At 47.1% G+C, this 13716-nt stretch overlaps 1 protein-coding gene across 6 annotated transcripts in view; it reads left to right on the plus strand.

Annotated features, from left to right (window-relative positions):
• LOC119978736 (tektin-3-like) overlaps positions 1 to 13716 on the plus strand; it is a 104555-nt gene that overhangs the window by 52904 nt on the left and 37935 nt on the right. For all 6 annotated transcript variants that reach the window (XM_038820568.1, XM_038820569.1, XM_038820573.1 and 3 more), the window contains exon 3: positions 11082 to 11165. In XM_038820568.1, the coding sequence (XP_038676496.1) occupies positions 11082 to 11165 (84 nt within the window). The remainder of the gene's footprint in view (positions 1 to 11081; positions 11166 to 13716) is intronic.

Here is a 13716-nt window from a genome sequence, read left to right on the forward strand (position 1 = left end):
TTCCTCATTTCTGTCTTCAATGATTGATCCTGTAACTTGAGCCTTCTAGTTCTACACTGAGGGGAAACAACCTCTCAGCATTTGCCTTGCCAAGCCCCCAGAGAATCTCCATTTACTCTTCTACTCCAGAGACTATACGCCCAGTCTGCTCAACCACTCATCACAGCATAACATTCTCATTCCAGGAAGCAATCTAGTGAACCTTGTTGCTCTATCTCCAAGTCAAGTATTTCTTTCCTTTTGATAAGGAGACCTAAACTGCGCCCGGTACTGCCGGTGTAGTCTCACCAAAGCCCTGTGCAATTTTATCAAGACTTCCTTATTCTTGTACGAGAGCCTCCTTGCAGCAAAGGCAAACATACTGTTTGGTTTCCCAATTGGTTACTATACCTGCATGCAAACTTTCTGTGTTTCTTCTATGAGGATGTCACACCTCTCTGATCATTAACATTTTGAAAGCTTATCACCATTTAAAATAATTCTGCTTTTCTATTATTCCTCACCTGTTCCCATATACTCCATCTATCTTATTGCCCACTCACTTAACCTGTCTCTATCTATTTACAGCCTCTTTGTGTCCTTCTCACAGCTTACACTGACACGTAACTTTGCAACATCAGCAAATCTCCTGAGTCCCTTCGTCTAAGTCATGAATGTAGACTGTTAACAGCTCATCATTGATCCCTGCAGTAACTGCAGGTAGTAATTACTGCCTGCCAACTTGTGTATGCCATGTTTATGCCTACTTTTTGTTTTCTGTCTGCTAATCAATTATCTATCCATGCTAATGTATTACCTTCAACCCCATGAGTCATTACCTTGCGTAATAGTTTTTCTGTAAAAGTAAAGTCGCCATAGTCCCAGATGACCATAGGCTGCTTTCCCCTTTAAGGGGGAGAGCTGACCGGTGGTGGTTTAACTTGAGGATCACCACACCTCAGGCGAGGGGCAAGGTTGAGAAGGTGGGCCCTCATGAATAACCTCAGCTGGTACGGGAATTGAACCCGTGCTGTTGCCTCGCCCTGCACCACGAACCAGCTGTCCAGTCAACTGAGCTAAACCCTTCCTGATAGGTTGGAGAACAACCTTTCCACCCTGTGCCCTGGCGTGGCGGGGGGACCTGTTGGAATTCTTGACTCTTGAGAAGGTTAAGTTTGAACTGAGGGGAAGGATGGAGGGGTTCTACAATTCATGGGCATTATTCATTATGCACTTTCAAGAACTGGATAACATCGAACATTAGCTGCGGCGTGTGGGTGGGAGGGTTGGGGGGAGGGGAGCTGTGTGTGTTAATGGCGACTATGGGTGATCCCTAATTGCTTTTTGTCATTTATTTGTGTGAACATGCGGGCTAATGTTTGGGGGTTTGGTGGGAGGATGGGATTGTTGTTATTGATATAGGGATTGACATATTTGTTATTGTTTATTGTTGGTGGGTGTAAATTTGGGAGAAAATGTGAAAAAGGAGAATAAAAAATATTTTTTAAAAACTGAGCTAAACCCTTGTTGCAAGCCTTTTGGGAATCCATGGAAAGGGCATCCACATTTTTAATTCATATGGGTGGGGAATCAGTTCTAATTTGATGTTTTGGTTAATAATCTACTCGATGGCTTCAGCTGAGGCAGTGTGAATGGTTGTAATGCCACCAGGAATGGATGATTTGAGGGCTGGAATTCAGTCTCTGGACAATTGGCTGACTTGGATGGCCACAGTTACAATGTAAACTGTTCCGCTTGTGGAGCAAGTTGCCACATCTTCCCAGGCCCATCCTCAAGAGGTTGAGGCTTGTCCAGATTTTCCATAGCAGTTTGAAACCCGAGTACCTCACCACTCAGGTTAGCTGCCAGGTTGTGTGTTGGCGATGTTTGCAGTAAACCAGGGGGTATGCCGTCGAGGGGTGGGGCTGTCGTCATACAGTACGTTGTGGATTGTGTCCTGGGCAGGACTACGGAATCTCAGATGAGTGTGTGGAGTTATTTTTGAGGCCCTGTGTTAATAGGAATGCTTAGTTAGCTGTCAATCGTGGCATTCTTTGAGGAGATTTTTTTCTCTGCTGACATTGGGATGTTCAATATGCGCTAGCAAAGTGTCCCCTTTATCTATCCTGTTCATTACATCCTCAAAAAAAACCAGCACTATTTTCCAGATACTATTATTCCCCTTTCACAAAACCATGTTGGCTCAGCCTATGATTTTCCAAGTGCCATGTTAACCAACACTTCCTTAGTAATGGATTCCGATGACTGATATCAGGCTAACTGGCTAACTGTAGATCCTTGTTTCCTCCCTCCTTATGTTTCTTGAATAACGATGGTACAATTGCCGCCTTCTGATCTGCTGGGACCATTTTAGAAGCCAGGGAACTTTGGAAGATCACAATCACTGTCTCCACTATTTCTGCATCTCTCAGAACCCTGGTCTAGAGAATTTGTTGGTTTTTAGACTGATTAATTCCTCTAGTACTTATCCTTTACTGATATTAATTACTTCATATTCCTCACTCTCATTAGTGCCTCAGCTTCCCACTCTCTTTTTGGTATGCTTCCAAGTTTTCTGAAGAAAGTAAGGATGGAAATGCTGGCAGTTTGGGCCGCAGACTGTCAATCCTCATTGGACATGGGAGTGATTCCAGAGGACTGACATTTGCAAAGGTCCTAAAAAAAGGGAAGAGAGATTAACTTGCTAATTACAGGCTAATAGGGGGGCAGAGAGAAGAAAGATGAACTTGCTAACTACAGGCTAATGGGGGGGGGGGGGGGGGGGGTGCGAGATGAGCATGCAAACTACAGGCTAATGGGGGGGCGAGAGGAGAGATGAACTTGCTAACTACAGGCTAATGATGGGGGGGAGATGAACTTGCTCACTACAGGCTAATGGGGGGCGGAGAGGAGAGATTAACTTGCTAACTACAGGCTAATAGGGGGGGAAGAAGAGAGATGAACTTGCTAACTACAGGCTAATAGGGGGCAGAGAGAAGAGAGATGAACTTGCTAACTACAGGCTAATGATGGGGGGGAGATGAACTTGCTCACTACAGGCTAATGGGGGGCGGAGAGGAGAGATTAACTTGCTAACTACAGGCTAATGGGGGGGGGGGAAGAAGAGAGATGAACTTGCTAACTACAGGCTAATGGGGGGGGGCGCAGAGGAGAGATTCACTTGCGAACACGGGGTGGGGGGAGAGAGATGGACTTGCTAATTACAAGGGGGAGCGTGCGAGTCAGATATGGGGAAGTTGGACCAATTGTGTGCTGCATAATACCATTTCTAACTAGGATGTGGATGATACCACGGAGTGAAGCTGACATTGCATGGGTGTTGTATCAGATATTTAGTTAAGTTCAACTTTAGCATTAAATTGGGCATTGGATTTACAACATTTAGGTGGAGATGATCATCCCCGATGGATTCTAAATCATTATAGCCAGATGTAACTTGTTGGAGTATATCAGCTGTAGCTGAAATGTGCTCTCTGGAATCTGTTCCTCAGCTGCGTTTTATCATGGGGTTTTAGTATTTTACAATTAATTTACTGTATGGAATCAGACACTTACAGATATCACCTAGCACCATAGTTGTAATTTATAGGTAGAGAATTCTGAGGCTCTGCACTATAAAGGCCGGCTGTGTTTACAGCCCTGTTTATTGGAGAAAACCACAGATGTTTTAACATCATTAGGTGGACAAAGCACTTGTGATTTTCTGATATGTTGTCCACTGTTTGCGAGGGAAGTTATGCTCCTATCCATTTCATTTCTCTTCATTGCGACACCTGCATAGTCTTTCAACAGTTATCCTACATACCTTTCTCTCCTTTTATCGAAACCTTTTAAGCTAGGGATGGGCAATGCTTAACTTTCAACACCTTTATATTCCCCAAACAAACCTCACTTGAAGGACAGGACCATTAATCACCAATCCAAAATGACAAATCTAATGATGGCCTTTTTACAAGGTGAAAATTAAATAATCAGGCATTTGTCAGAATATATAATTAAAAGGTATCAATTAGTTCAATGGAAGACTGCTGGGTGCTACATTCCTTTGCTTTTCTGCTGCCAACTGTGTTATAATGACATGGGCCTTGATATAAATTTGCCTGCCAAATTGTCCTTGCAATTTGAGTCATGGTGCCTTAATGATGAGTCAAAGCAGCGGCAGAGAAAGAAAAGAAAAGGGAGCAAATCCTGCACGTCAGATCCCACTACCTCGTGGGACGTCCTGTCGCGTGTTCCCAAAGAGCCGTGGGTTGAGAATGAGCCTGTTCAGTCACATGAGGACCCATGGCAGAAACTCATGAGTGGGCGCCATCCTCAAATTGACAAACAGCTGACGGCTTACTTACAGAATCCAGAGCATATAAATCAACTCTCTTGTGCACAATTTAACAAACCTTAGTTCTAAACTAGCACCGTGAGCTTCAAAATTCTCCATGGTATTTGGTGTTCTACAAAAAAAGGAAGAGACAATTAGAATAGGTATTATTCCCTTTTAAAACGTGTACAGATAATATTTCTGACTATATTCCCCTATATTTTTCACATGAATTTGATCATTTTCCAGAGCGGCGTTATGCAGATTCTGTCAATTTCCCGGGGACAGGTAGAAGTGGGTTGCTTCCCTTGTGGGTTTGTCCCACACTCTCAGCAATGAGATGAATAGACAAAACTGTGTGACCCATGCAGGTAGTGCCCAGCAGGCTGCTCACCCTGGGGAAACTGATGTAACTGTGCATGTGCCGCACAAACTAATGTCTCCCCCTATATGTTTCAGCTTCAAGGTTACCTTGCACTCTTCTGAACTCCGTATGGTGTAGGCCATTTCCACTCGATTGAGGGCAGATTTTTTTTTTGTATAATTCCTCAATCAAAGGATGGCACCTCTGACAGGGCAGCATTCCCTTGGTACTGCTCTGGAGTGTTAACCGAGATTGTGTGCTTAAGTGTGGGAGGGGGGCTTGAACTCACGACCTTCTGTGCTGCCACTGAGCCTCGGCAACACTTAGGTTAGTAGATCTTCTGTATGCTGCGCAAATCCTGCTAAGGTGTGGGTATAAATAAAACATGGTGAAATAAATAAATTCCATTTGTGCCCCTCATGGATTACGGTTACAAATTCAGAATGCTGCAATGTAGCTCATGCATAAATAAATGTCAAGTCGAGAGGCAGAAAATGCTGATCTGTAGCACTTCTGGAGATGGCCACACAGAGGGTAAATGCCCCCTAGTGGGACATGCTGTGCCCCCAGCTGTATTCGGTGTGACCCTCCTGGTACTTCTTGCTGTGAAGGGTATGTCTGCGTGTGCCGGAAGCATGTGAAGTAGTGCAATCATCACATTGCCCAGCATTAATATTACTAAACGTACCAGGCACCTAACATGCAGGTACGGTAATTTTCAATGATCTCTGCTATTGCAAAGTCTCTGCAATCACTCCTCAGAGTGTTTTTGAGGGCGTGGAGGTGAGCTCCTCTGTCCAGCAGGTAGTGTTCACAGGAGGGCACTGAGGGTTTGGTGACCTGTGAACACAGAGGCTGCAATAGGTATGGGAGCTGCAGTGCCTCTGGCTCAGCAACGTGACGGAGAGACGGGGTGCTGGGAGGGCAAGCTCTTGCTTTGCGCTCTGCCAACTTGGAGCCAGACTTCCTCATGCTCCTTGAGAGAGACGGGAAGCTTTCCAGCACCTCAGTCAATGATTCCCCAGCTCTCGGTGAGCATGCACAGTATCACATTCTCTTTGTCCAGACTCCCATTGCTGTCCTCACCCGAGTCCTCTGCAGCAGATCTAGCCTGAGACTTCACCCTCCAGTGAGTTGGCAAGCAAACAATCCTTGCCCCTGACTTGGGTGCAGGCCCCTCATGCCCGATGACTTGCTATGTATAGACCCTGACTCTGAACTTGCCTTTTATCCACCAGTGCAGGAGAGCATGTCAGGACCAGCAACATGGGTACTGTAGTAATCCACGGGAGGCAGGAGTTCCGTCACCGCACCAATTTATTTACAATAACGATATTACAGGAGCAGCTACAAACAGTGCTGCTAACAGTCCAGTCAACTTAAGACTGGCTCACAAAGCCTACACAGGTGATTGTATGGGCCCCCTCAATTAGCTATCATTGAGGGAGCTCATACTCCAATTGGCCAACCAAGAAAGCCAATTGGAGTTCATTACACCCCTCCCCCCCAAGGTCCGAGGAATTCCTGCCAGCTGACATTCCTCTGAGCTTCTTCCTGCTCCTCGTGTCTGGGTCTGTCACCTCTGTGTCGTCCGCCGGGTCGTTCTCCGAAGTGGGCGGGGTGTACCTTATAGGTGCCCGTCTTTTCCTTGACGAGCTCCTTGGAAGTTGTTCTTCTTCCTCCTTGGGGAGAGGTGTCGCGGCGGCCTCGTCGAACGTGTCCATCTCCGACTCTGACGACTGGATGACGGGGTCTGGAGAAATTGCTCGGGGCTGGTGTGTGGGTATCCTTTCCGTCTGGGCTATCCCATCCTCGTCGCCACTGTAGTAATCCACGGGAGGCAGGAGTTCCGTCACCACACCAATATTTATTTACAATAACGATATTACAGGAGCAGCTACAAACAGTGCTGCTAGCAGTCCAGTCAACTTAAGACTGGCTCACAAAGCCTACACAGGTGATTATATGGGCCCCCTCAATGAGCTATCATTGAGGGAGCTCATACTCCAATTGGCCAACCAATAAAGCCAATTGGAGTTCATTACAGGTACCCAAAAATGTGGTACCAGTCTGGTGAAGCTGCAAAACAGATCATGCTAAACGATGGAAGCAGTGTGTGATAGACAGAGCAAATCCCACAACCAATGGATTAGATCAAAGCGCTGTAGTCCTTCCAAATCTAGTTGTGAATGGTTGTGAACAATTAAACAACTAGCGTGAGAAGTGGACCCCATCCCCTATGAACAGGGATCCCAGCAGGTCAGTGCAAAAGGCAGAGCTGAAACATTTGCAACAATCTTCAACCAGAAATGAATGATCCATCTCCGCCTCCTCCTGAAGTTCTCAACATCACAGATGCCAGTCTTGAGCCAATTTGATTCACCCCACGTGACATCAAAAAGTAGGTGAAGGCACTGGATATTGGCCTTTGGCCCTGACAACATCCCAGCAACAGTACTGAAGACTTGTGCTCCAGAACTAGCTATGACACTGGGAAAACTGTTCCAGTGCAGTACAACAGTGCATCTACCTGTTTTTCTTCCCCAGCATCGTGTCTGTTTCAATTACTTCAATCCTCTCGTATATCAAAGTAGAATTAGAGTTACTGTGGGAATGTGGAACACTTTGCCGCAGAAGGCTGTGGAGGCCAAATCACTGAGTGTCTTTAAGACAGAGATAGATAGGTTCTTGATTAATAAGGGGATCAGGGGTTATGGGGAGAAGGCAGGAGAATGGGGATGAGAAAAATATCAGCCATGATTGAATGGCGGAGCAGACTCGATGGGCTGAATGGCCTAATTCTGCTCCTATGTCTTATTGTCTTATGATTGGTCCAGAGGTATGAAGAAGTAGTGATATAGACATAGAGAGACGGAAGTTAGGGTGTTCCCTTTTGATAATACAGTTTAAAAACTCGACAATAGAGTGCTTCAAAATCTGCCTGCCCCATTGTCACTCCGCATCTTGTGATGTTCAGCATTGGACACATTCACAATAGTTTATTTATAGTAAGGCTACGGATTTACAGTTAAGACCTTTTTTGTCCTGTGGCACTGGAAGCATATTTAGTGCAGTAAAAGGGAAATTAATCCTTTGCCCCCAAGGGCCGAGTCATACATCTGTATCGAGAAATTATTCTTAATCCTACGCTTCTGAAACCAAAGGGACTGCTGAATTGCTGTGCGATGTGAATGGAAACAGAACCAGATTTTTGTAACAAGTATCCACCACTCACTCACGGCACTCCCAAAAAGGGATTACTTTCTCGATGGTATGTGGGCATCGCAGTTCACGGTTCTGCTCAGTTGCAGCTGATCCAGAACAGCTTGGTTGGGTGTGCTGCTGACTGTAGAGCTTTAATCTTCAACCATATCGCTGGGATCTTTCTGGAACATTCCCGCGACCCTCAGCTCTGAGACCCTTCTGACACCCACCCGCAGCTCCCAACCCGCACTTTGAAAAAACCCTGGTCTACAAGATGCCCGGCAGAAACTCACCAAGGCTCCTTCAGCATAACGTTCCAAACCTGTGACCTCTACTGCCGAGGTGCGTGGGAACACCTCCATCTTGATGGGAAAGCATATTGTAGCTCCTTCACTGTCGCTGGGACAAAAACCTGGCGCTTCCCTCCTCACAGCACTGGGTGTATTTACCCCATCCAGACTGCAGCGTTTAAAGAAGGTGACTCACCATCTTCACAAGTGCAATTAGGGATGGGTAATAACTGCCAGCGATACCTGCATCCCGTGAATATATCAAATATAAGTTTCTGAGCTGAGTGTCAGATCAAGAGTTGGGGCCTCTCCATTAGTGATGTGACGCTGCTCTTTTGTGGTCAGACAGGAGTTCTTGGATGTCTGAAAGCAGAAAATCTTGAGGAGAAGTGTGAGGTAAATGGGGTGGAGTGGAAAACAGGAGGTCCATGGAGCTCCTATCAGCAGCTTTCCCATCATGCCCGATAGGATAAGTGTGAGCTGAGAAGGGGCAAAAAGCAGGAACATGCCCTCATCTTCAATGTTCCAAGTGAGGTCGTACTCCGTGGGCTCCGTCTCAGCAAGACTTATGGTGCGGAGAACCATTTCCTCCATAGGGTTCAGGAGATGGAATACAATGTGGAAAAATGTGAGGTAACCCACTTGGGTAGAAGGAACAGATTTGCAGTGTATTTCCTAAATGCTGAGAAATCAGAAAGTGTAGACGTACAAAGGGACGTGGGTGTCCTTGTCCATAAGTCGCAGAAGGCGAACATGCAGGTGCAGCAAACTATTAGGAAGGTTAATAGAATGTTAGCCTTTATCACAAGAGGATTTGAGTACAGGAGTAGTGAGGCCTTGCTTCAATTGTATAGAAGCTTACCGTACCTGGAATACTGTGTGTGGTTTTGGTCCCCTTACCTCAGAAAGGATTTCATTGCCATAGAGGGAGTGCAACGAAGTTTCAACAGATTTGTTCCCGAATGGCAGGACTGCCCTATGAAGGGAGATTGGGCAAACTGGGCGGCCTGTATTCTCTAGAATTTTGAAGAAGGAGAGGTGATCTCATTGAAACCTATAAAATACTTAAAGGAATAGACAAGGTAGATACAGGTAAGATGTTTTCCTTGGTAAGAGCGTCTCGAACCAGGGGGACAATTTAGAAATGAGGGGAAAGTCACTTCGGACCGAGCTGAGGAGAAATCTCTTTACACAGAGGGTTGTGAACCTTTGGAATTCTCTACCCCAGAGGGCAGTGGAAGCTCAGTCATTGTGTATGTTCAAAGCAGAGATTGATAGATTTCTGATTAACAATAATGTAAAGGGTTATGGGGTTAGTGGGTGTAAAAAGCATCAATGTGTCTAATCAGTCATAATCGTATTGACGGACGGAAGAAGGCTTGACCGGCTGAATGGCCTATTTCTGTCCCAATGTAGGTGTCCTGGTTTTCCAGCAGTATTATTATTGTGTTCCACCTTGTCCTGCAAGAGAGAGAAGAATGGCAATAATTGGTAAGCAAGGGAGTGACAGGTTATCAGGAGCCAGCAGGATTCAGATTTGAGGGTACTATCAAATCAGCCATGATGTTATTGAATGGCCGATCAGGCTCAGGAGGCTGAATGGCCTTCTACTGCGCCTTGTTCTGCCTGTGATTGTGTTCCATTGTGTCTGGGTGATGGTCCTGCCACAGTTGAATAGTAGAGGTATGCAGAGGCAGCGAGAGCAGATTATGAGGCCAATATTAGGAATATATGTGAGGATGAGATGGAGCATCTGGATGTTGTAGGTGAGTCCTGAGTTGCAGCAACATCAGGGGCGGGATTCTCCCCTACCCGGCGGGGCGGGGGGTCCCGGCATAGCGGAGTGGCGCCAACCACTCTGGCGTCGGGCCTCCCCAAAGGTACGGAATTTGCCGCACCTTTAGGGGCTAGGCCCGCACCAGAGTGGCTCCCGCTCCGCCGACTAGCGGCAACGGCCTTTGGTGCCACGCCGGCCGGCATCGGGGCTGGCCGAAAGGCCTTCGACGGTCGGCGTGAATCCGCGCATGCGCCGGAGCGTCAGCGACCGCTGATGTCACCACCGGCGCACGCGCGGTGGAGGGGGTCTCTTCCGCCTCCGCCATGGTGGAGGCCGTGGCGGCGGCAGAAGAAAAAGAGTGCCCCCACGGCACAGGCCCGCTGGCCAATCGTTGGGCCCCGATCGCAGGCCAGGCCACCGTGGGGGCACCCCCCGGGGTCCAATCGCCCCGCGCCCCCCCCCCCAGGACCCTGGGGCCCGCTCGCGCCGCCTGCTCCCACCAGACAGAGGTGGTTTAATCCACGTCGGCGAGAGAGGCCTGACAGCGGCGGGACTTCGGCCCAACGCGGGCCGGTGAATCGCCGTGGGGGGCCTGCCAACCGGCGGGGCGCGATTCCCGCCGATTCCCGGGTGGCGGAGAATTCTGGCCACGGCAGGGGCGGGATTTACGCCAGCCTCAGGCGATTCTCCGACCCTGCGGGGGGTCGGAGAATTCCGCCCCTGGTATGTGAGTGTTGGGTGTATGTGTTGGCTGCAGAGCATGTTATTGGCCCATGCTGCTTGACCCTCTTGCTCAGACAGCCTGTGGTGTTTGAGCCCCTCAACACTACTATCAGGTAAATGAGGCAGCACCACCAGATTGGCATGCTGACCAATCTCTATCTCACAACCTGCCTGACCCCCAAGAAGCAATACATGTCAATTTATCCCTGTGGATTAGCTCTGAGTCCTTATTACCATAGATTTTCAGAAAAGAAAGAATTTATATACAGTGCGTTTCTCCGAATATCCCAAAGCACACCATAACCAATAAATTATTCCCATAGATTGTTGTCAGTTGAATCTGTATGCAATGCATGACTTGAATACAAGGACTTTATTTTTCTAATTGCTTGTTTTTGCTTATTTCAGATGGTTCAAGAATGTTTATACCATCGCGAGAAGAGAATAGGCATCGATCTAGTCCATGATGAAGTGGAGACGCAACTGCTTGAGGTAAGTTACACACCGAGTTACCAGTGTGTGCTCAACAACAAACCCAGGTTGGGACAGACTGCAGTGCCTTGGCAATAGTTGCAGTCCTATCTATTGCAGTTTCACCAGCAGATTGTAGAAAGCCTCTGTTGTCTACCTGCTCCCAATGAGCAAAATGTCATGCTTTTAGCCAGCCACTTCATTGATAAATCAGTGATTAATTTTGAACCCCATATTTAAACTGCCGCTGTCCGTATTGGAATGTAGTCCTGAGAATTGGTTAAACTTAAAAACTGCTTATTTGTCGAACCAAATGAAAATATTTTGGGACTAGGGCAGCACGGTGGCGCAGTGGGTTAGCACTGCTGCCTCATGGCGTCAAGGTCCCAGGTTCGATCCCGGTTCTGGGTCACTGTCCATGTGGAGTTTGCACATTCTCCCCGTGTTTGCGTGGGTCTCACTCCCACAACCCAAAGATGTGCAGGGTAGGTGGATTGGCCACGCTAAATTGCCCCTTAATTGGGGAAAAAATGAATTGGGCACTCTAAATTTATATTTAAAAAAAAGAAAATATTTTGGGAAATTAACGTAAATTCTAGTCTTCCCACAGTTGTACGAGTCAGTCATGTGGTAGAAAATAATAATGAATGGTTTGTAGTGGAGTAACATAATCGAGGAGTCTGAGTGATGTCATGAATGAGTCAATGAGCCCGGAGATTAATGCCTTTAACTCCTCATTAACCATCTGACTATTGCAGCTTGTATTTCAATGATGTAAACTGCCTGAGCAGCTCTCAATGTCATATGAATCCATGAGCTGGTGTGTACATCTTGTAGCTCAGTCATATTCATTGACTAGCGCAAAATGATGAATTAATGTTCTGTTTTCGCTGACTTTGACATCAGCAAGGTGTAAATTTGAGGCTGAATTCCTCTGCACGTGTGAAGTGAAAAACTAGACCACTTTGCAGTTCTTAACATCGCGACACACAGGCTTGGTGATGCACTAACAATTGCACATAAAGACTCGAATCGGTACAAGAGAGGCTTTATTACCGTGAGATGTTATTCCTTCGGCTGCAGCTGTAGAATGGCAGCTCAGGAGCACTCATGAATATTTATACTGCTCCCTGTGGGTGGAGCTACCCGGCAGGGGCTTACCGGCAAACCTGTAATAGCAGGTACTGCTGTACATCCCCTAATATAGGCACACACATATATATAGAGTGGTGGATCACCACACTTGGACAGATTGGATTTGCCTGTGGCATTCCCTTTCAAAACTTTGGCTTTGATTTTCAGAGCGGTTGGGTTTGGAGAGTCTCAGATCTAACTGTGGTGCTATAGAAGTCATACTGCATTCTGGCTTCTAAAGCCAGATCAGCGCTGTGGACATTGGCTCTACCTTCCATCCAACGTTGAATAATATCAACAATCTGATTGTTTAGTCACCTATTGTGGAGGTTTCCATGTTTTACATGATGAAGATGTACATTAAACCGATTTGCTGAGATTTTCCCTCCCCTCAAATTGAATATCCCAACCGTTGCACCATTATTAAGAGGGTACATACACATTGGAAAGCTCATATGTCCTGTGTGTGATGTCCCCCACTGCCATATACACTGGGCATTCCTGCAGGGAGTCCATGCAGAGAGTGTGAACATCAGGAAATTCCGTTGACAGCAACTGGAGCGGCAGAGCCTGTTGCTAGCCAATGGCGGGCTGTATCCGTCAGCGCAAACTCTGCCAGGGAGGGCCTGAAAATCCCACCTGTTATTTTACAAAGAGGCAACGTTCAGGCCAAGCTGCGTGGGTGATCAGTCTGAGCGTAGCTCTCGCGGAACTACTTCCTTGAAATCTCGTGGAATTCTGTCTCCAGAATCCTCAACACTTGGAAAGTTCACAGTTCATTCCATAGAACGGCGTTGCTGCTCAAAACCAAATTCGTTCCCACTGAGGAGCATTCGCGTCTCTTTGGGGCAGAATTCTGGCAGCGAAGGACATTGCCACTTCATCTCTCTCTCTTTCTCTCCCCCCCCCCATGGATTGTCGTCGTCCCGTCCCCCCAATGGATTGTCCCATGTTCCTGCACATTTTCCTGCATCAAAGTTCATTTCACAGTGGGTCCTGGCAGAACTCTTGCAAACATGAGAAAACCCGATGACGCGACCAATGTGGATGTCGCTTCACGTGAAGAGGCAATGTCGGACCTTTAAAAAGGCAGATACGCCCTATATGTTGAGATTATATGTAAGTGCCTGAGCAAAGAGTCATACCTTCAGCAGCGCAGGGCGGAGACCCACTTGGAAGAAAGAGGCGGCTACAACTTCCGTTCCTTCCACTTTGGAAACTTGGGGCCTTTATTTCTATTCCCTATCCACGGTAGCATTGTGGATATCACAATCGCTTCACAGCTCCAGGGTCCCAGGTTCGATTCCGGCTTGGGTCACTGTCTGTGCGGAGTCTGCACATCCTCCCCGTGTGTGCGTGGGTTTCCTCCGGGTGCTCTGGTTTCCTCCCACAGTCACAAAGATGTGCAGGTTAGGTGGATTGGCCATGATAAATTGCC

Source organism: Scyliorhinus canicula, chromosome 15 (assembly GCF_902713615.1).
Source record: "Scyliorhinus canicula chromosome 15, sScyCan1.1, whole genome shotgun sequence".
Classification (NCBI taxonomy): domain Eukaryota; kingdom Metazoa; phylum Chordata; class Chondrichthyes; order Carcharhiniformes; family Scyliorhinidae; genus Scyliorhinus; species Scyliorhinus canicula.